Below are 21,776 nucleotides of genomic sequence, written 5' to 3'. Positions count from 1 at the left end.
GAAATAAAGAACCAAAGGTGGTGTAGAGCAATCTTGAGACCAGAAAGGGACAAGACAAAAGAAGTCATACCTGTAAAGAGTGAACAAATGACTGGACAACTAGACCAGTAGCTGGTAAATGTTCTGCCCTTTTCTGCTTGGAATGGAACCTAAATGTCCAAAGTGTTATTGTTCCTTTTCTCAGCAAGTGCCATTGACTGTGTTTACCTTAAGAACAGAAGCAGCACAATAGAAGAGAATGTGTAAGATGGATAGTCAGTGGTGAGGACCCAGTGTAGGCACCTGAGAGGGTTATTACTTCAGCCAACAGTTGTCTGGTCCCATGGACTGAATGTCCATTGGGGACTGGAGCTCATTAAGTGTGATCCTGAAGAGCATCGTTGCTTAAGTTTCAGTTGGAAGGAGTTTATACACTCTGAGACCACTCAGTGTGGTCCAAAGTATGGTAACCAAAGTATGTGAACCAAAATATGGTAAATATGGACAAAATGGACATTTGCTTCAAAAACACACTGTAGATTCAAACTAAATCATTAATTTCTGTGCTAGATGCCTCCAATGTTACACCAGCAGGAAGGTGTCCCGTGTTCCTCTGGCCAGAAGCTGACAGTGCTGCTTCTTTCAATTACACCATGACCTTAAGGAACTGAGACCTAAAGCAGCAAATCTAGAGGTGCTGACACTGCTGGCAGTACATGTAGGTGCCACATGTGAAATATCTGGGTTTTGGTTTACCTCCTCGAAGCCCAGCAGACTGTACACACAAGCTCTGCTAACACCAGTTGACTTTGCATGACCAAACATTTCACAGTGTGGGAGCACTGACCTCGATTCAGACACCTTTTGTGTAAGCATTCAGCAGTGATCTTTTATTAAAACATCCCTTTTTGTTTTTCTTCTTTCATTAACCAAAAGAGCTGTGCCATGAAGGAGACAGCAGGATGCAGAGCTCCTACCTCATCTCTGGCAGAAGGGGTAAAATGCACATTGAAATAAAAGTGATTAAGTTCATGTTAAAGGCTAAACTTTAAAGAGAACAGGCTCTTGGTGAAGCCATCAATATTTTTCATAGATGGTCACAGTTTGTTCTCACTTTTCTGTATATCTCATTTCAGACCTTGAAATGGATATTACAGACAGATAAACAGTGTTTCAGAACACCTGCAAGTGCAGTCCAGGAGTGCTGTCCTTTGAGTATAGTCAATACTGTGTAATGCTGCACATGCTGGAAAACCAGCTTGAGGTGTTTCACTCTACACTACGTGCTTTCAAATTAATAAATGTAGTTTGACATTAATTTTTGTGCTCCCCACCTGCAAAATGAAGATAAAAATGGCCACTAAGGTGTTGCAAAACTAAATTAATAAATATGAACATGTGAATCCTGTAGTGGTGCATGCCAGAGGAATGCAGAGCATAAAGAAAATAAATTCTGTCTGTAAACCATGAAATATGTAGTAAATAAATCCTCAGACCGCACACAGAATTTAAAATGAAAAATACTATCAAATAGCAGCTCATCAGCTGAATGTCATCCTGTCAGTGGATTGAGTGAGTCAAGAATCCTTTGGATCATGCAGTGAAAGATTAAACTGTAATGCAAATATACCAGGGGCAAGCTAAGAATGCACATAAATCTTCTATTTAGGCATTTTCAAATCTGTGAGTTCTCAAGTTTACAACCCTACCTGGAGAACAGCCCATTTCATGGTCCATGCAGACTAAGCCAAGTATTTTATGCACCTTTGTAAGTGTAAATGGCTTTTCATCTTTTTCTAAATGATCATGCGATGAAACTCTATGACTTGCCTTTCAAAAAATCTAGTGATTTCAAGGAGTACTCCATCAAACTGGAGTTGCTCCATTGCTTTTTTTTCCCCCCCTCTGTTTCATAATTTTTATTTCTGTATCTGTTGGTAATGGAGCCCAGGGTTAAACATTATTTGGTCAGATGCTTTTCTTCCAAAAGGCCTGAATGCATCTGGACATTTTGCATTGGCTTTTTTGAACAACTTTTGCTAGTGTGACATCTTGTGATTGATGAATTGAAGGCAAGATCAAAAGAAATTTTCTGCTAGAGCAAACAACACACCTTGTTTTCAGCAAGTAGTGAGTGACAAAGGAAAACAATAATGTTTGTTAATATGAGATGATTTATGTTCTATGTTTTGCACATAAATAGAAGTATAACTTGGGCTGGTGTCTGTGCAACTGAGATACTGTATTTTGAATACAGACAAGAGTCACTAATGTACAAGATTTGGGCAAACTTCAACAAGAGAAAAGTGTGTTAGACAAAAACTTGTGATAGCTTGTGAAATGCATTCTGGACTCTCAGCCCACCTCTACCCCAGTGGTTCCATTTATATTCCACATGGGTACAAAAACGATGGAATTGAAGATATTTGTGATGAAAGGAAAACTTCTTGTCCCCTAATTTATTGCTAGCATTGCTCAATTATTCACTGATGTACAGAAATGAAATATGAAACAAATGTGAATAATGGAATTGGGCCAAGCTGTGTGTGTGATATGTTGAGCAATCAGCATCCTTCTGGTACCTGCATTCAAACATTTTCATATGAAGAGTGCTTCTCATTAATCTTGTTCTTGTGTAGTCTGAAATCCATAGGTTTTTACTCTCTCCCAGACAACTACTTTCCCCTCATATACTTTATAGAAATTGAAAAGCATAGCTATGGCGTGCAAAGTCAAGATGAAAATTGGGAGAAGTAATGACTTGGGGAAACGTGACATTCACTGTTTCTTGCAGAGAGAAAAAACACTTCCCTGAATATGATATTTGCCTGGAATTTATGACTTCTGTGTTTAGGTGGTATCTAGGGCAGGTAGCACTTGCTTAGTGTATGTCAACAGCCAAGGTTATTTGGGTGAGATCAAAACAAAATGGACTTTTGCAGATTATAGTTCCATGTTACAACCCAGAATAAAAGTGTTTGTGATCTCTGGGAGGTGCCTGTGCTCCACACAGGTAGCACTTCACAAGGATAAGGTAGAGAGTTGGGGCTGTTCAGCCAGGGAGCCCCAGGGAGACCTTAGACACCTTCCAGAACCTAAAGGGGGCCTATGAGAAAAATAGAGCAAAACTTTTAGCAAGGCCTATTGCAACAGGACAAGGGACAATGGTTTTAAACTGAAAGAGGGTACATTCGGACTAGGTGTAAGGAGGAAGTGTTTTTACAGTGAGAGTGGTGAGATGCTGGCACAGGTTGCCTAGAGAAGCTTTGGATGCCCCATCCCTGAAAACATTTAAGGCCAGGTTGGATGGGGCTTTGAGCAACCTGATATGGGTGAAGATGTCCCTGGTCATTGCTTTTTATAAACAGGTGGAAAGCTAACACAAAATTAACAGCTTACAGCTGTGGAAAACACAGCAGCTTAGCTGCTTGGGGGTGGACTCCATGGACAATTCGATGTTTTGAGCCATAAGAAATTTCTTAAGTCAGCCAGGCTTTCATCAGCAGATCTCTGCTTTCAGGGTTAAGCCTGTATTGTGTTTCACAGTTCTACAGATGAGGAAACTGAGTTGCAGAGCATTTAATTGTCTTCAGCACAACTGCAGACCTGGAAACAACCAAGAAGCACCAATCTGCTATTCCTCACAGTGCATCTTGGGACATGAAGCATCGATTATTTCCAAATAATTGTATTGGTTGCTCCATCAGTAACTTTCCACACTGATTATTTCATATACTTTGCTTTCTAGCTGATTTTTTACTACGGGACTGGAGACAGCTGGTGTCCACAGCACTACTACGACGAGATCAAAATGGATTTTCCGGACGGGGACATTCGGCTCTGTGAGAAAGGGCTCCGCCACGCCTTCGTGCTCGATGCCAGCAAGGAGATGGCTGCCATGATCACAGACTGGCTACAGGATGATCTGACCAAATTATAAACACTAATTCAGTGATTAACAAGAAAATGATGTAATTATTTTGTGAACGTGTAATTTTTTTGTGACAGAGTCTGTCTTTATTTTTTTTCTGTTTATTATAGATTATGGCTTGTTTTCTATTGAGATGTTTTGGAGAAAGTTAAAGAGAGACTGGCTGGCCCAAAGTATAGTTTTATTGACTCAGTGCTTATGTAGTTTCATCCTGAGTCTTCAGGACTCTGTAAGACTTGGAAAAGGGTGGAATATTGATTGTCTGCTGGCACTCTAGACAATGCTGATACAACTGAACCTGAGCTGCTTCCACCTCACTCACCTGTTGGAGAAGTGTCGGGATGGGAGTGGATCTGGCCGTGGATCCTGGTACACTGTGAAAGGCCTGACCCTCTCCTCATGTCTCATCCATCCATGAAAGCCAGGTGATGGCAGCCAGCACAGCCCAAGGGCTCTGGACAACCCTGATGTTGTCGCCTCCAGGTCAGAGGGGGTTTGGTTGGTGGTCAGGCTGAGTTCAGGATGAGTTCAGGGAAGATGTGTAGATCAGGTGTGCAGTTACTCCAAGTCTCGCCAGGGGTTTGGGGCACTGCCAGGACTCCACAGGGTATTAAAAATGCCGTAAGGTATCTGTGGCTGCTCAGCAAGGGAATACATAAGGATCTCTTGTCTGGAACATGGCCAAGTGTTTCATTTTTCAATTGACTGTAGAGAAGGGAAAGTACACTGGTCAAAAGTTGCCAGTATTTAAAGGTTAAAATGTATTGCAGAATCCATGTATAACAACTTCTAGGTGGCCTAGCTCTCCTAATGCAGTCCATGAGAACAGTGCTTGCTCAGCAACTTTAAAGAAATAAACCACTTTTGATGCATGTCTGAATTTCAGTTCTTTGCTCTAAGGACTGAAGTATGAAATTTTCTGCCAAGCCACAAATTAGGTAAGTTCACAATCAGAAAACATCTGTTACTGTGCCACAGTTGCACCCATGACATGGCATGAAACGTTACTGTTGAGAACCAGACCCTTGCATGGTGCTGACAAGTTCACTGTTCCTCACATTTGTTCAACCCTCTCCTTTACAGATGGAAAAGAAATAGAAGAAAGCATCCTACCAGTTGTGATAACAAAAGAAGTTACAGGCAATAGCTAGAAATGAAAATATTGCAAGTAAGGGGAACAGAGCCAAGTGTAATCAGGAAAAGCTTTCTAGCCATGAACCTGTGAAATAGTCTCCCTGTGGAGTTCATAGAGACATTTATAAATAAGCAAAACTCTACAGAGTATAGTCAGGGGAGGTCCTGCCCTTGCAAACAGATGAATTTAGATGATGCACTGAGTATCTAACTTACATGATTTATTACCAGTTTTGATCTGGGTGAGAATGGTATTGGAGAATGTTCTCTGTGATGCAGAAAGATCAGTTAATTGCTTGGTTTTCTTTCATGATTATACACACCCCTTCCACTGCTCTCTAATCCCCCCTTGAACCTTCCACTAATATTTGGAGCAACTTGTAAAAGAGTTCAGTTCCTGAATATTTTGGACTAGTTTTTGAATCTGCAGACTGACATTGGATTTAAGTGACCTTACTTGTATCAGAAACTAGCTTTTGAGACTAGCCAGTTGATTTTCTGATTACACTGCCACTTAATGAAATGATACTGATGAGTGGGGGCAGAAATGTTGAGATCATGGTTTCAGCAGCATGGGGAGGAGCCAGACATGTTCAAAGTGAGGGAACTATGCCCATGCAACTGATTCTGCTCATTGGAGAGTCACAGGACTCTCCTTCTTTCTACAGGTTCATTTTCAGTCATGCACAAAACAATCCTTGTGCTCACTTTAGAAATCCATAGCTGTATGTGTCTGTGTGTGCTTGAACAGCCCCCAGATGTTGGCATCATCCCAGTTGGATGGCCTTGTGGCAGATGCTCCCTGCATCTGTTGGCTGAGGTGATCCCTGGGGCAGAGCCGGGGAGGATGTGCACATACGTGGAGATACATTAACATACACATATATGTACATGTGCACCTGTTTGTATGCCAGCAGCAGAAAAACTACAGTTCACTTGGTTGTTTTGGTTTGCACACCGATCTGGTTGAACAAAATGTGTGTTCTGCAAAGTATGTGGAATCAGGGAATCGACGAAAACTCAGTTTGTGGAAGTTCAGCTGTTGTAGTGGATCTCCTGAGACCAGATGAAATCTTGCATTAACCAAAGATGACAAGCAACTACTACAGCCTGGAAACTGAAGCACCTATGAGAAGCAGTTGTTTACAGTGCATTATACGTATACTTTGTATGAAGAATTAATTTAGCAATACTTGTACTTGACTTGTGTATGCCTTTTATACAAATGGTAATCCATTATACTAAATCCTAACTGCATTTAGACCTAAACTGAGATTAGGTTTGGTCAGTGATGACCAGATCTCCTGCAGAAGAATGCCTTACAATTTTCTTAAAAGAATTTTCTCTAGTGTTATCAAAACCATACTGATTGAATTGCTACCTTCCTCCTAGAAGCTGTTACTGTAAGGCTAAGATCTGAAAATTTGCTACTCTATTCATTGCTAAAACACACAGGCTAGTTTCCACAGCTCTGTTTCCTAGGAGGAGCAGATCCCACACAGTGAGAGTGCAGCTCCTCGGAAGTCTGTGGTGTTCACTGTCACCCCGGGCAGAGTGTCAAAAATGCTTGTGGTCCAAATGTGCCAATTTACATGAAAACACAGTGTGGTCTTGCTTATTTTAGACTATTTAAGGATTCTTGGAAAACTTATCACAAATATATTGACTGTATGCTGTAGCACCTACTCACTGTCATTCACATCTGTGCTTGATTCTCACCACACAAGTAACCCTGCTAGTTCAGTGACTTTGACTCATGTGCAAGTGTTTTGCTAGATCAATACCTTTTATTAAAAGTACACAACTCTGATAACAAAAATAAAGAAATTTATGGTAAAATGTAACTTGATTCTTTGTTTTGGTAACTTGTTTAGTCCTAGTTCACCTCCTTTATTACTTCATGCATACAAAATTTACAAAAATACTTGCCAAACCCCAAATTTCACATGTGATGCAGACATCTGCCAAGTGCACAGAAAATCTGTGGGTGGTAGGCACCTGACTCGCTTAAGCATTTTTATCCAGAGCCCCTCCAAAATAATCAATCAGTGTTTCCCCTTGCTGCCTCCAGCTCCGTGTTTGCTGCTCTGAATGAGCTATAGAGTGCGTGGATCAGTGAGGTTTGTCCCTTCAGGAAGCTGGATGAGTGCTTGCCCAGTGTTTATGGTGAAGAATTTGGAGTTGGACTCCAAGCTAAACATCAGATTCTTGACTCACGGAGACAGATTGCATATATGAGCCACAGTAGATAATCTCTTCTCTGCAGCTGAGGTCATCTATGTATTTATTTTACAGAAAATGGGTTTATATGTGCATCCACTCCCCATCCCTTTCTTTGGTCTAGCTAATTGCCAGCAAAGACTTTAAACAAGATGTTCAATGTTATCATTTTAAAGTCACTCAAACTATTACTGGGTTTAGATAAACTCACTAGACCCAAGAGACTTGTTTTACTCTGTGTCACAGGTCATGCTCAGACTCCCAACTACAATAAGTTTCTGAGGCTCTTCAGTTGCAGGCAAATGTTCTCTTTCCTGGCACGTTTACAAAATAAGAATCCAGAGAGCATTTGTGAGTGACCAGGAACTATTAAAACAGCATATATTTCTGGAACAGCTGATGGGGGTTGAGCACAAGCAGCAGATCTAGCAGCAACAGCACAGGCAGCTGCCAGGAGCGATCGCTGCTCTCAGTAGCATCACGCAGAAGTTATGGAACAGGCTAACATTCATGCTCAGATGGGACAGGCAGGGAGGGATTTAATTAAAAACTCTTCCAGAGTGCTTGAGCTGATAGTCAACAGCCTCGGTTTTGCCTGTTGCAGCAGTGTGCTTGCAGGAAAATAGTTATGTTGTGGAAAGTAGTTTGCAGCAGCTAATAAAATACCGGGCGTTTTTTTAAAGCATCTGACTGACTGTACCTGACTGCAGGGTTTGCCAGTCAGACACTCAAAGGAGATCTTTTGCCATCCTGTTTGAAGCAATTCACACTGAAGGAGGAAGTGGGGGATGCCTCCTGCTCCCCCCTTTGTGAACATCAATAAACTCACCTCAAAGCCCCCAGACTCTGAAATACTGTGCTTCATACATTGAGAGAAATCCATGAGATGAGATGACTTAGAATTAGGAAAAACAGGCTTTCCCAATGCCAAGACTCATCTCCTCTTCCCTAACAGGCACCCTTAAAATTTGATAAGGATTCAGCTGTTCCAAACTGAATAACATTTGCAGCATATTAATGTTTTGAAGGGCTAACATCATGCTCTCATTGTGCAGGGGGTACTGCACCTCACCGGTGCTTATAGGAAGAAACCTGTATTTTCACCCACAAAATAAACCCACAGAATTTTAAGCATCCAGAGTGATGCAGCCCCAATTCAAACCATGTCCTGCTTTACCAATGCTCTGCATTTTCTTCCATTGTATTCATGTGTGACCTTGGACATCTCCTCTGTCCTTGCTGTGCTTTTGATTTCTCTTCAATTATAAGCTGACGACTTTATGTTGTCAATCACATGTGTAGTCTGAAGTGCTCTGAGGTAAAAACCTGTGTCCATTGAACACAAAACCCACCACTCTCATTGGTTTCAGTGAAGACATGGTGGGATGCTTGTGAATAACCACTGGAATGCAAATTACCATGCCTCACTCCAGCTGAGCCATGTGTTTGTGGGTGTGCTTAAGAGGAAGGGACAGCCTAGAAAATACCAGAATTTTAAGAATGAATTTGTAAGTCTTTCAGGGAAACCTCTCTTTTCAGTTCTCCATGTTTCTTCTGGGTCTTGAAAGCTGAGTTTCCTCTGTCTAAAACATACTGATTGCCTTGAGGACTTCTTCCATGCCTCCAAATGTACCTTACTCCCCACCTGCATGTCCGCAGTACTGTGTTCTAACGGATGTAGCAGAGAGAGTCATAATCCTTATCTTCACTCTGTCTCCAAAGCACTTGGGTGATGTCCACTGCAGGAGCACATGCTAAAGCACCTCACTCTCCGTCCAATCTGTCCCTGAACACTTCCAGGGACAGGGCATCCACAACTTCCCTGGGCAACCTGTGCAGTGCCTCATCACCCTGACAGGAAAGAATTTCCTCCTGATATCCAATCTAAATCTCCCCTCTTTCAGTATAAAATCATTCCCCCTTGCCCTATCACTATCTGCCACAGTGAGGTCACCATGGAGCTTTCTCTTGTCCAGGCTGATGGAGACAATGGAGAGAATCCTGTTTGGCTGGCTGGAGCTGGGTAGCTACTCATCACAGCAGGTGAATACTATCCAGAAACACAGGGAAGAAAAGGGATGCACATTTTGATGATAAATCCATCACAAACACTCACTCTTCTGTGACTTTATTTATTGGAAAATACCTGCGGCTGCCCAGGAAGGCAGTTTAAAATGAATGGGTATTTCATTTTTGGTTTGACACCTTAGGTACCCCAGGGAATAAAGGTGGCTTACAAAGGCTGCTCTGACATCTGGTTTCAGGACAAGGGCACAAGTCATCAAAAGAAAATCTTGCAGCAGTCTATTTATCAATAAAATATTTAATAAACTTATCTGTACAAAATATTAAAAAGGTTATTGAAGAGTATACAAGAATATTTATTTAACAAATATATACTGCTATATAATATATTCAAGAAAATATAGATTGCTGTTTACAGTTCATTTACAATCCCATATGTACAATCTATTTAAACTTTAGATACATACAAACAATGCATTTACACCATCACGTACAGAGCTATCTTTAGAGATATTTCACACTTCCAGACCTGAAAAAGCTGAACAAATACACGGATAGTTCAGAGGCACACACAGGGATACGAGTATTGCTTCAAAAATTGTAACTACTACAGATACAGCTATTGGAAACTTTTTCATTTTTTGATATTTTCCTTTCTAATCAAAGAAAAGAACATATAAATAAAACCATGACTGACCAGCAGAGAGGCTTGTTTTGTCAAAGGAACTCCATAAACTGTCGACTCTGCAAACAGAGCACACAGTGATGGGATACACAGGGACTGAGCAAATGGGATCAGCACTGCTCCCTGCTTCACGTGAGACAGGGAGCACCAGGAGCAGAGCAGGTCTGTGCTGCACACAAGTGTTCATTTCCTGTGAGCAGTGTCTCCACCAGCTTTTCCAGTGGGAGCTGCAGTGTGAGACAGAGCTGGTGACTCCAGGTGGGCACAGCCCCTGACCCCTCTGGCTGTGGCAGCTCCACTTGCAAAGGTGCTGCACAAACGTGCCTTTGACTGAAGTGTGTGTGAGCTCTGGACATTCAGTGCCTCAGGAGCTCAGACCCTTCTTTACAAGGTGAGTCACTCACAGCAGGTGGGATGGATGTAACCAGGATGAGCATCGCTCCCTGGGCTAGGAGGGGATGAGCTGCTGCTACAAAATGCCTTATCCCCAGCTGATTACTTCCTACACACACAGTTAACTCTGGCACCTTCAAGGACGGAAGCCTGGCTCCCTCCATGTGTGACCATCCCTTTTCCTGGCCTGTGGATGCTATTTCACCCTGTTGCTGCTGTTGCAGCTCCTGTGAGCCTCTTGGTGCTCAGCAGTTCCTGGCACACAGCTCCCTGGGATGACCAGCTTGGAAAAAAAGCAGCCCCACACTTTCCCTCCCGTTTATTCCCTACTGCTCTCCTCCCCTGTCTTTACCAAGGCAGAATGGAGGAAATTAATGAAACACCACAGGGAATGCTACCATGGCCCCAGAAACTGGGATCAAGGCCAATGCCACAGCTCCCAGGGAGGCCAGGCTTGGCCCAGCCTCTGGGTCTCATTCCTCTGAGGAAGGAGACCAGGGTGGCACCAGCACAGCTTGACATCGTGGCAAAAAGAAGGGGAGAGGAGACCCAAACACTCCAACCTTCCATTGGAAAAGCACTTGAGTGTGACCCATCCTGAGCAGGTCCCCTCCTCCCACCAGCTTCAACTCTGCCAGACCTGTCCCCTCTCTGTCCCCTGCTTGAGGGCACAGACTGCACCACATCCTCCTGCTGCTGAGCTGTCCCTTCCTCACCCTCCTCCCCCATCAAACACCACAGCAAGTCTCCACACTCCCCATCCTGAAAACCCAAAGCATGAGCACAAGTATCAAAGCAGGAAAATGAGCTCACAAAATGCATGACTGAACTATTAAGTGGTGATGACAGAAAAATGGAGAGCAAAATCTACTGAAAAATCATTGAAACTGTGTGGAGTTTTGGTTTCTTCCATGGAATGGATGGAAATGGATCAAGCTTTGGTTTAAGATTTTTCTATATAAGCTCCATAAAAATGCTCTGCTGCCCAAGCTTCCCATCCTTGTCCATCCATTCAGCCAGTCAAACACAGTTCATCCATCAGCCTGCCAGGGCTCCTTCCCACCACCAGGTACATCAGGCTGCTCTCCAACATGGAAAATTCAGGAGTTCTTTGGGTACTGCTGCCAGTGAAAGGGAAAAGCAGCCATTGGGCTGTTGGTGTCTTGAGGTGCAAGGATACAAAACATCCTTAAGATGTAGGGTGGGCTCCTTGGTCAGTGAGTTACACCAGAACGACTTTCAAATTTTTGTCATTTTCTGAAGGTTCAGATCACTGGCTGATATGGTATAAGTGATTTTCAGAGACATCTTTGTCCCTTTATGTACTTCACAACACTGTACTAGGAACAAGGGGCTTTAAAGGACTGAATGCAGCTGGCTTTACCTTGGAAGACATAAACCAGCTAATGACAAAATGGAAGGTGTCACACACACCAGCTTGGTGGAACATCTCACATTTTTACCAGCCATTAACTCAAAGATAGAAAAGACAGAAAAGCTCTCCCCCTTCCACACAAAGTCACAGGCTCCTGACCATCAGCAACATTCCACCCACAGAACAGGTACTCCCCAGCTCCCTTCCTCACTGTGTTTTCATGGAGGACACACTCTCCCAGAAGGGACACCACTACACTCAGCTCCTGCCATCCAGATCTCCATTCTGACCCCCATAAAGGGATCCCTGATGCCAAGGGAGCTGCTCTGAGGCCATTGGGACACACATGATCTGCTGGTCATAAGGACTTAAAAAAAGAATCCCACTTCTCTCAAAGATCTTGCTTTTTCCCACACAGGTTTTCCCACCCATTCACCTCCCCAGAGCATGATGTGAAGAGAGAAAAACACCACAACTCCAGCTGCACCCAGGACAGGAGACACAGCAGGTGATTTGATGGAGCTGCCCAGCCAAGGTCCATGTGCTAGCCCTTTGTCCTGATCACCTTTCAAGCACAGTGGCACACAGCCCCACGTCAGTGACAGCCTCTGGGCAATACCCAGGCTCTCATTCCCATTGCCCCACAGAGGTTTTTTCTCCCTGGCTCATGGCCCTGCTGACCCAGCACAGATAAAAGAGAAGGCACTTGGATTTCAGAACTCACTACACGCTCAGCAAGAAACCATGACATTTCCCACCAGTTCTAGTCCAACACCAGTATGAGCTGGGGTGGTATTTATGATGTATCTGCCACATCAAAATGGGTCCTGTGGGTTTTGATGAACCTGCAAACACTGATATTGATGCAATCGCGACAAGCAGAAGCTCATAGCCAAACTCCTGTTAAGGCTGGAGAGCAAAGCCATGGCATCTCTCCAGCGCTCCAAGGAGCTCTGCTCCATTTGTAGCCTCTGGGACCCACGTTCCCAGGGCTCCTGAGGGATGCCCCAGCCTCCCTTGTCCCTTCCCTGCGAGAGGCAGTGCTGCCAACACCAGTGTGTGTGTGTCTGCTGTTCTGTGGGGCCAGCACAGGTGACTCACCCTAAATACCACTTTTGGGTGTGTGGGACAAGGGCTTAGAACTGCAAAAGGAGCTGCTTGTTTTGCAAGGGGAGTGTGATAGATAAATCCCTGCAGTGCTGCCCAGCGAGAGCTGCGCAACCAAGGACTGAATTAAACCCCACGGGGTGCAAACACACACAGGAATCACTGGTACTCAAACTGGAGCAGAAGGCTCAAGGCTTGGGGCTTCCTTTGAATCAGAACTGGTGCCTTTGCAGCCTTTTCCTTATGGATATGCCAACCATCAGCCAGCAGGCAAAGAGGATGTGGCTCCATCTGCCAGTGCTGACCAGAACTGAGGCCACTGGGTTCAGTGCAGCTGTGCCAGGATGAAGCTACATCAAGCCCTTTTCCATATGAACCTTTCTCTCTGCCAGAGGATACTAATTTTTCTCCTATCATTTTTCTCCTATCATTGGTAAAAAAAAAAAAAAAAGGGGGGCAGGGGGCACATGGTTAGACAAATGCCCTATTTTAAGGTAATTAAAAAGCAATACTTAAAAAAAAAAATCTGCGATTCCTGGGAAGTAATTTTAGGCCAGAAGCACCCCTGGTCACCAGGATTAAGCTGGGCATAAATTAATTTTGCTTCTGACTGTTCCTGCAGGCAGTGGCTTGAGTACAAGCTCAAGGAGCCACCAGACAAGGCACACACACCAGTCCTGTCCAACTGGACAGGCTTCTCCAAATCCCAGCCCCAGTGCTTCCAAGTCAAATGAGATTGCTCTGCAAGTTTCCCTACTCCTGTGCAATTACATTCCCCCAGTTAAGCATGGATACATAGTCCTTTTCTAATGCTTAATATTTCTAGTTTCACTGTAATTATATCCTGCAGATAAAAATGGTGCTCAAGGTCAAACAAATCCTCTAGGAGAATATGCACTGCATGGAAACTGTTTGTTTTTTTTTTTTTTTTAAACTGGAAAGGTTGTATAAATACTGCAGATTGAGAACCTATAATTATCCATTAAAATCACTCTTAATCCACTGAATTAATATTTGTCCATGTTCAACCTCTAGTCTCATATTTATAAAGTTTACATGTGCTCAAAAATCAGCTCAGGCAAGAAGCAACGGATCAGAAATACATTTCTCTGGACCTTCCCTTTGGCATTAGAGGCTGATGTTCTGAGGAGGACCAGCTCCAGGGATGGGGGCAGGGCTGGGCTCCCACCATCCTGCAGCCAGTGGCACCAAAGGCAGGATTCACTGCTCCATGCCCTCACAGACACATCCCTGTGCTGCTCCCACACGTGGCAGGGCTGCAACAGCTCAGCTGAAGGAACCTCCCTGCTCAGGAAAGGCTTTCACCCCCACCACTTCCATTTAGAATCATGTCATCATTAAGGTTGGAAAAGACCATCAAGTCCTACCACCAACCCCACACCACTACCACATTCACCATTAACTATCTTCTCAAGTGCCATATCCACATGGTTTTTGAACACTTCCAGGGATGGTGGCTCCCTGGGCAGCCTGTTCCATTACTTCACAACTCTATGACTTTTTTCCCCCAATATTTAATCTAAACCTCTACACATTTGCAATGGCTCTGGTGGTTGTTGCCCAAGACTAATCCCACTCTTTGGGTGCAATCTCCAACTCTGCCTGGGGATGGAGAGGCAGCCCTTGCAGTCCTCACACAGGGATTCATAAAGGGGGCAGTAGTGGCTTTTTCTCTGGAAATACTGCTCTGGGAGCAATGAGCAAAGTGACAGCCAAGCCCTGCAGCCCTGGGGGGAGCAGCACAGTTACCCACCAAAACCCCCAGCTCCACTCTCCTCCAGCCTTGCCCTGCTCATACACATCTCTCTGGAGCAGCCCTGGGCAGGGAGCTGCATCCCCTGACTCCTTAGGGAAGCAGAAAGAGGGTCCAACTCCATCCTTTGCCCTCCCATTGTCCTCCCTTCCTGTTTGCTCAGGAAAGGAACAGGTGGCACCTGGCACAGACCCCACCACTCCTGGGCTCCCCTCAGGGGGGTGAAGTTTGCTCCCCCACCAAACATCCCTGCTCAGGGATCCCTGCAGCCAAGAGAGCCAGGTCTGCTTCCTGCATGGGTGAAACCATGGACAGCATCACTGCCAGCAGCAGCCTCTGCACTCTTCCCAAATCCTCCCCTCCTCGTTTATCACAGTGATCCTGGCTATGGAACTGCTGCAGCTGAGCCACAGCTTTTGTTCCCAGGACCAGCAAAGCCATTGTGGGGCTCAGGACAAGAACCCCAGCAGCAGGCATTGCCCCAGAGCCCGGGCTGGGGTGAAGCATTGCAAGACCCAACCTGTCACCCTGCTCTCCATCAGCCACCTCCAGACCTGAGGAGGGTGACATCTGCCTGTTCCCTGCAACTGTGGCTGAACAAAAGCCACAAGAACTGGGAGTCACTGGCATTAACACCCCCTTGGACACAATCCCACAGGAGCAGGTCTCAGGACACCTTTTTGGCTGAGGCTCACAAGAGCCACCAGCCAGCAGGGTCTGCCAGCAGCTACATATATCTTGCCTAGATTTGAACTGCCCATGAACCTTCACCACAAATATTTGGAGGAAGGGGAGGGGGTAAAAGAAACAAAAACATTTTTTAAAATTGTCTCAGCAGTGAGAAAAACTATCAAACAACCAAAGGCAACTGAAAAATTAGGTATTTTGAAAGCTTAGTAACTTTATAACTGATGTGGAATCTGGCAGCTCCAGCACTGCTGTGCCAACCTCCTTCCCCAACCAGCTGTGCTAAAGCAAAGGGCAGAGGAAATCCACAAACCCTTGTGCTGACCCCTCCTCACCCACACAGGAACCTTGGCCTCCCCAAATGCTGACAGGGAGAAAACCCATGGCATTGACCTGATCCTTCCTCTCCCCCACTGACCTCCATCTCCGAGCATCCCCCTGGGGACAGGTACATCATTAATATACATTTACATTTGTGCTGAAGGAGAGAGAAGGGTTTTCCTGTTGGATACATGGGTGTAAAGCCAGAGGAGCTCTGCAGGTGTCAAGAGGTTACATGAGACTTTTGGGTACCACACTCCCTCCCCTGCCCTGGCACCAGCCACAGCCTGAGGATGCAGAGCAGGCTCCGTGGGTGAGGATGGAGGGAGACTGGGGGTGTTATCCCAGTGGATCTGTCACTGTTTTCAATGGGCAAGATTTACTTCCTACCAATGCACTGTTTTCCTGAAGGGGCTGTTGGACCTCACCAAGGCTTTTCTGACCTTTGAAGTCATTTGGATCTCAGTAAAGCTCTTTGAGGCAACCCCCTCTCTGCCCTGGCCAGGCTCAGCCCTCCCAGCAGAACATCCCTGCCATGGAGCATAACTGGATTCATGTAGGAAAATCCCACATTTTCTAGCAGGGATTATCTCTTCCAAAAGCAAACTACCATCACTAATAAGCACTGATGTTTACAAACCAACACCCTGCCCACAAGAAAAAAAACAAACCATGAAACACAAAATCTGTGCAAATACATCTCTGGTCCAAGCCAACCCAGCCAAGAAGCCAAAGTTTGGTACCAAAAGCCACTGAGGTGCAGCAGAAATGCTTCCCAGCATCCAAAGCACACCCTGGCAGGGATGAAGGGCTTCTCTGGTTTAAAGATGTAATTTATACTCAGCTCCTGAGTTACTAAAACCCTGCAGCCCTTTCAGCATACCACAAAGCACCCCACTTTGTGTAGCAGTCCCTGAGGGTAGCACTCAGCCCCCTGCATGGAAAAGGCCTGTTCCTGGAGGATCTAGCTCCCTTCATGGAGCAGGGAGCAGCCAGCACTCCAGGAAGGGACACAGCTCCCTGGGAAATTGATGCCAAAGGAAGATAGGGTGGAGCTTATGCTTTTACAGAGATTATATGGAAAGACAAGAACCCGAGTGAAATGGCTCTTCCCTCGGGAACTCAGGAGCTTTGTTTCTCTCCAGACTCAGGATGGCTGTGTGACTTGTGGGCCTGATTATGGGTTCCCAGTACGCCTTGGAAATGGAATTTTGTGCAGGAAAAGGAGGGGACCCACCAACCTGTTCCTCCTGAAGGACACAGACAACAGGGCCAGTGCTTCAGACCACATGGAGTTGGGGCATCTCCACCTCCCAGGGCCATTCCCATCTTTTTGAGAGCACAAACTCTGCTTCAGACCTGACTCTTTCAGCTTCCAGTTCTCCTTATTTCCTGTCTCTGCCAGAACACTCACAAACCTCTCCCCATTGCAAACAGGCCTGGACCAAGTGATTACAACCCACTCCAGCCATGGGTTCTCCACTCCCTGCCTTCCCCCAGAGATCCCTCATTTTTCCACCAGGAAACCCAGGACAGTGATTTAAAGGCAGCCAGAAGAACTCCTTTAACTCAAAGAAAAGAGCATTCTTTCCTCACCTTCACCCCACTGCCACAGCCAGAGGGTGATGCTGACCTGATGCCTCTGCCACAGCCACCACTCCACATCCCCGCCACCCTCAGGTCATCATTCCCAATGAGACAATTTTGGCTGGACATTTTCCAAAACCTTTGAGAAAGAAGTTCTCAGGTCCACTTTGGCAAACCAAGTGTATCAGGCAGAGCTCAGAGGTGGAGGAGACATTCCCTTGGGCTCTGCCAGGCTGTGTGCCCCTCCTTTCCAGGGGGGAACAGGCAAGGCACAGAGATGGTGGCAGCCTCAGTCTCAGAGGGGCATCCCCCATCCCTCTTGGTGTCATGGCCAGGGTGGCCCAGGGAAGACAGGGGACACCTGCTCTGGGCTTGGCTTTTGGAAAGGCACACACCAAAATGTGTATGTGTATATATATATATTTTATATATATATATTTATATTTATATATATAAAATGGGCAGGGCTGCTGAGCATGGCCAGGAGGGGTAGGGAGAGCTGCAGAAATTGCTACCTGCAGCCACACGTCTCCACGACCATGTCCTCGTACTGTTTGTAAACCACATTGTTCCCAGAGTCTATATAGAGGATGCTGATGGGGCTGAGCTTGGAGGGCACGCAGCAGCTCGGGGGGGTGGACTCCGGGTCCATGGAGTTCATCAGGGTCTGGATAATGGCATGGTTGGTGGGCTCCAGGTGGGAGCGCAGCGGGAAGTCACAGACCCCCTCGCAGTGATAAGCCTCATAATCCAGGGGAGCGATTATCCAGTCGTCCCAGCCCAGCTCCTTGAAGTTCACGTGAAGGGGCTTCCTGCTGCAGCGGGTCTTCGCCTTCTTCCCGTGGCCTCTGCCCCCAGACCGGGCGGCAATGGTGGTTCTCCTCTTCCTCCGCTTGGCATACGCCTCCTGGCCGGGATCGGGGGGCTCCAGGAAGGGGGGGCTGCCCAGGGCCTTGATCTTGTCCCGGATCTCCTTGAAGAGGTTCTCCTTCCTCTGGGTGCGGGAGAAGACCACGAGCAGGGCTCGCTCATGGGGCTGTGGCCGGGGTTTGCCGAACCCCAGCTGCCGGGGCGGCAGGAGCTGCCCCGACTGATCCGAGACGATCCTCAGCAGGAAGCACAGCAGCTTTCCCGAGAGAGAACTATCCCTCTGATCCCGCAAGGCTTCCCAGACATCAAACACCTCCCATCTGGAGGAGCCCGTGTCCAAAATGTCTGCAGCCCTGGAGTCCAGCAGCCGGGGCTCCTCGCCATCCCGGCTCGGGCAGGTGGCAAGGAGGAGGTGGTGGAAGGTGCCTTCGGGGGACAGGGCCAAGCTCCGGTTTTCGGGGAGGGAGCGCAGAATCCGCAGCTCTGCCCCCGTCACCTCCTCTGCCTCAGGCAGGCTGGAGATGTCAAAGAGGTATCGCTGCTCGGAGGCAGATGGGGAGGCATCTGGAAGAGATAACACAGAAGGGAAAAAAAAAAGGAAAAAAATTGAAAACATCAGCAAGCGAAATCCAAGCTCTCATTAGGGAGGTGCAAGGCACACAGAGCTAATGGGCGAAACCTCACTGTGCAGCACGGCTCCCTGAGCATCCCAGAAGGACACGGTCGGTGTGTCCTGCATCCAGGAGCATCACTCTGGCTGGGGGCACCAAAAACACACCAGGAGGAGAAGGTACAGAGGGAGGGAGAAATCAATTCAAACAAGTGCCTTCTCATCAGCACTCATCCACATCCTGAGGAGACTGCCTCCTCCCAGGTGTTCCAGTGACCCCAGATGCACCACTATTCTGTTCTGGCACGGAAGCCACACCTGAACTTGTGCAGCACATTGCCATCCCCAGCCAGCAGGTTATCACCGATTTCTTCTGCCCCAAGTGTCACACACACACACATGCTGTTAAAAATCCCATTTCCCCCTCGCAGATAGGCAAAGGCACACAGGTCTGAAAGAGGCACCCCCAGAGGCTGAAAGTGAGCCCAGCCTCAGTTTGTCACTACTTTCGGTGGATCCAAAGACCTGACACAGATTTGTGCAGGTTCTGGCACTGAATAAATATACTCAATGTGAATAGAAAAAGAAACACCAAAGGAGGTGGAGCTGGGAAGAAGGGATGAACTGAGTTCTGGGAGGGCTGCTTTTTGTTTTCTCCCTCGTTAACGAGAAACCTGACCTGGGCATGCTGCAAACATCTCTGCTGTGCCCGGAGCGCCCCGACCCGCTGCCGGCAGAGCCCTGCCCGACACCCCCGCCCCGCACCGCCCACTGCCGCCGGCAGCGCCGCTGGATGCAGCCTGCACCGCCCGCGGCAGGGGAAACTGCCTTCTCCCTGTCATTTGACGTTGCTGCTATTATTATAATTAATAGTAGTATTATTATTATTCATTATAATTATTATAATTACTATTTGAAAAGTAGATCTAAAATTCCTATGAGGAGCAGATAAGAGCAGATAAGGAGATCCCTTTGAAGAGTTCATCTGGTTTCATTTTGCGCTGAAACTTCCCAGGACTTGTGCGCAATTTTCGCCCAGCTCTCCCAAGCCGAGCACTGCCCACCCTCCCACCGGAGCATCCTCCCCCCGGTCCCGCTTCGCTCCCCCGACGCTTCCCCATCAGCTTTCAGTAAACCTCCTCCCGGCAAAGGCTGCCGGCAGGATACGGCCCCTTCTGGGTGTGGGAATGGGGTTTGGGGATGGGGTTTGGAGATGGGGCTTGGGGGACACCACACCACCAGCCGCCGCTCTCCCCTCCCCAGGGCAGCCGGCGACAGGCTCGGGGGCGGCTGGCGCTGCCATTCAGTTTGTGTTTTAATTTTATTCGATCGGGAATTTATTTTTTTTTCCCCCAGCCGAGCGAACTTGGCCGGCAGGGCGCAATGTACGTACATACATGTATATGTTAAGAGTATATCGTTAGGCGAGTGTACGTATTTGACTATCATTATCAGATCCGCGGGTATGAAGAGGGCAAAAGAGGAAGAAGAGGGAGAAGGGGACTGACGCCGAGTTCAGCCGGTGCCGCCGGCGGGAGCAGCTCCGGAGCGCCGCGGACCGCCCAAGGCCGAGCACCCCCGGGCACCTCGGCTGAGCTCCCTCCCTTCCCCGGCCCGGCCCGTCGCGGTGCTCCACGGAGTTTTGCGGGCTGCAAAGGCTCTGGTGGGACGGGAATGCAGCGCGGAGAAGCTGCTCTTAAACTGCGCCGCAGTCCCGGTTCCGCATCAGGTGTCGGGAGGTCCCAGAGCCGCCCGCCCCGTCCTGCTGGCTGCACCTCGCTCCCCGTCCCGAACCGCATTCTGGCAAGCCCCTTCGCCACCCCCGACCCCCGCTCAGCGCCACGCTCATCTCCGTCGGCAAACCCCTTCAGATCCACACACAAACCTTTTGCTGTCCCCTCCCTAGCCCTCCTAACCACATGCTCACGCACAACCCCACTGCCAGCCCTGTCCTCGCCCCGAACTCCCACGCTCAGATTCACGCACGGCTTCATTCCCGTTAAACAACCGGGATGCGCAGCCCCTATCCCGTGAAGCTCCATCCCATCCCCTGCAACCACCCCGTGCGGAAACCAGCGCACAACCCCATTCCCCAGCCAAAGCACGATCCCATCCCAGGCACTGGCTCGGACCAACGTGCGAGTGTCCTGTCCGTGTGCCACCACGTCCCCAAACTCGCGCTCAGAGTGATGCCCAACCCCGTGCCCATCCCCACATCCACGTAGGAGCCCGATCCCCACACTCATGCACAACACCGTCTCCATCCCCGAGCCCCACACTCATCCCCAAGCCCATTCCCAATCGACTTCTCTCCCGCCCGACGGCGGGGTCCCGGCGGGGCGGCCGCTCCGCGCTCCCCTGCCCGGCTGCGGGCGCTGCGCGGCGCGGCGCGGGGGAAGCGCGTCCCGCACTCACTCACCGCTGCGCGCCCGCTCCGCGAAGCCCGTCACGGTGTCGGCGCGGCGGCCGGGGGCGCGGCGGGCGGCCAGGCGCTGGTACAGGGCCACCATGTAGTGATGCGGCACCACCGTGCCGTTGCGGAGAGCCCCGTCCCTCCGCGGCGGGGAGGAGAAGGGGGAGGCGGCGGCGGCGGAGGAGGAGGAGGCGGAGGAAGGCGCGGCTGCCGAGGGTCGCTGGGGAGCGGCCGCTGACGGGCCGCGCACGGCGGCGGCCTCCAGCCCGCGGCGGAGGCGGCAGGCGCCCAGCAGGCAGAGGCAGAGGGCGGCGGCGGCGGCGCGGAGGCGCATGGCGGCGGCCCGGGGCTCGGCGCGGAGCTGCTGCCGCCGCCGCTCCCCGCCCGCTTTTGAACATCGTCTTCGCCCGCCGCCGCCGCCGCCGCCGCCACCGCCGCGGCCGCCCGCCGCCCGGGGGCTCCCCCTGCCGGCCGCTCGCCCCTCCCCGCCCGAGCGCCGCCCGCGCCCCGCACCGCCCCGCCCGCCCCGGCAGGTGGGAGACCACCGGATAACCCCCGAACCCCGCCCCGCCCGCCCCGGCAGGTGGGAGACCCCCGGATAACCCCCGAACCCCGCCCTGCCCGCCCCGGCAGGTGGGAGACTCCCGGATAAGCCCCGGACCCCG

At 48.6% G+C, this 21,776-nt stretch overlaps 2 protein-coding genes across 3 annotated transcripts in view; one reads left to right on the top strand and one right to left on the bottom strand.

Annotated features, from left to right (window-relative positions):
- The window catches only part of LDAH (lipid droplet associated hydrolase), a 113,509-nt gene extending 106,621 nt beyond the window's left edge, over positions 1–6,888 (top strand). For both annotated transcript variants that reach the window (XM_085056965.1, XM_085056964.1), the window contains exon 7: positions 3,728–6,888. In XM_085056965.1, the coding sequence (XP_084913091.1) occupies positions 3,728–3,919 (192 nt within the window). In that variant the 3' untranslated portion in view covers positions 3,920–6,888. The remainder of the gene's footprint in view (positions 1–3,727) is intronic.
- A 2,683-nt stretch (positions 6,889–9,571) lies between these two features.
- GDF7 (growth differentiation factor 7) lies at positions 9,572–21,513 on the bottom strand. The gene is made up of 2 exons (XM_085056963.1): positions 21,118–21,513; positions 9,572–18,652 (listed from the first exon to the last, which is right to left on the bottom strand). Exons 1-2 carry the CDS (start codon positions 21,443–21,445, stop codon positions 17,730–17,732), a joined length of 1,251 nt encoding a protein of 416 aa, XP_084913089.1. The 5' UTR covers positions 21,446–21,513; the 3' UTR covers positions 9,572–17,729.
- Positions 21,514–21,776: the final 263 nt, after the last annotated feature.

This window comes from Lichenostomus cassidix, chromosome 3 (genome assembly GCF_008360975.1).
Source record: "Lichenostomus cassidix isolate B80296 chromosome 3, HeHo_3.0, whole genome shotgun sequence".
Taxonomy (NCBI): domain Eukaryota; kingdom Metazoa; phylum Chordata; class Aves; order Passeriformes; family Meliphagidae; genus Lichenostomus; species Lichenostomus cassidix.
The sequence above is the reverse complement of the archived record's forward strand: the minus strand, read 5'-3'. Positions and strand labels throughout refer to the sequence as shown.

Bases quoted from the DNA above. Each gene is read 5' to 3' on its own strand.
- GDF7 (XM_085056963.1), bottom strand. From the start codon at position 21,445: ATGCGCCTCCGCGCCGCCGCCGCCGCCCTCTGCCTCTGCCTGCTGGGC. The intron at 18,653-21,117 runs GTGAGTGAGTGC...TATCTCTTCCAG, and splicing joins CGCGGAGCGGGCGCGCAGCG to ATGCCTCCCCATCTGCCTCC.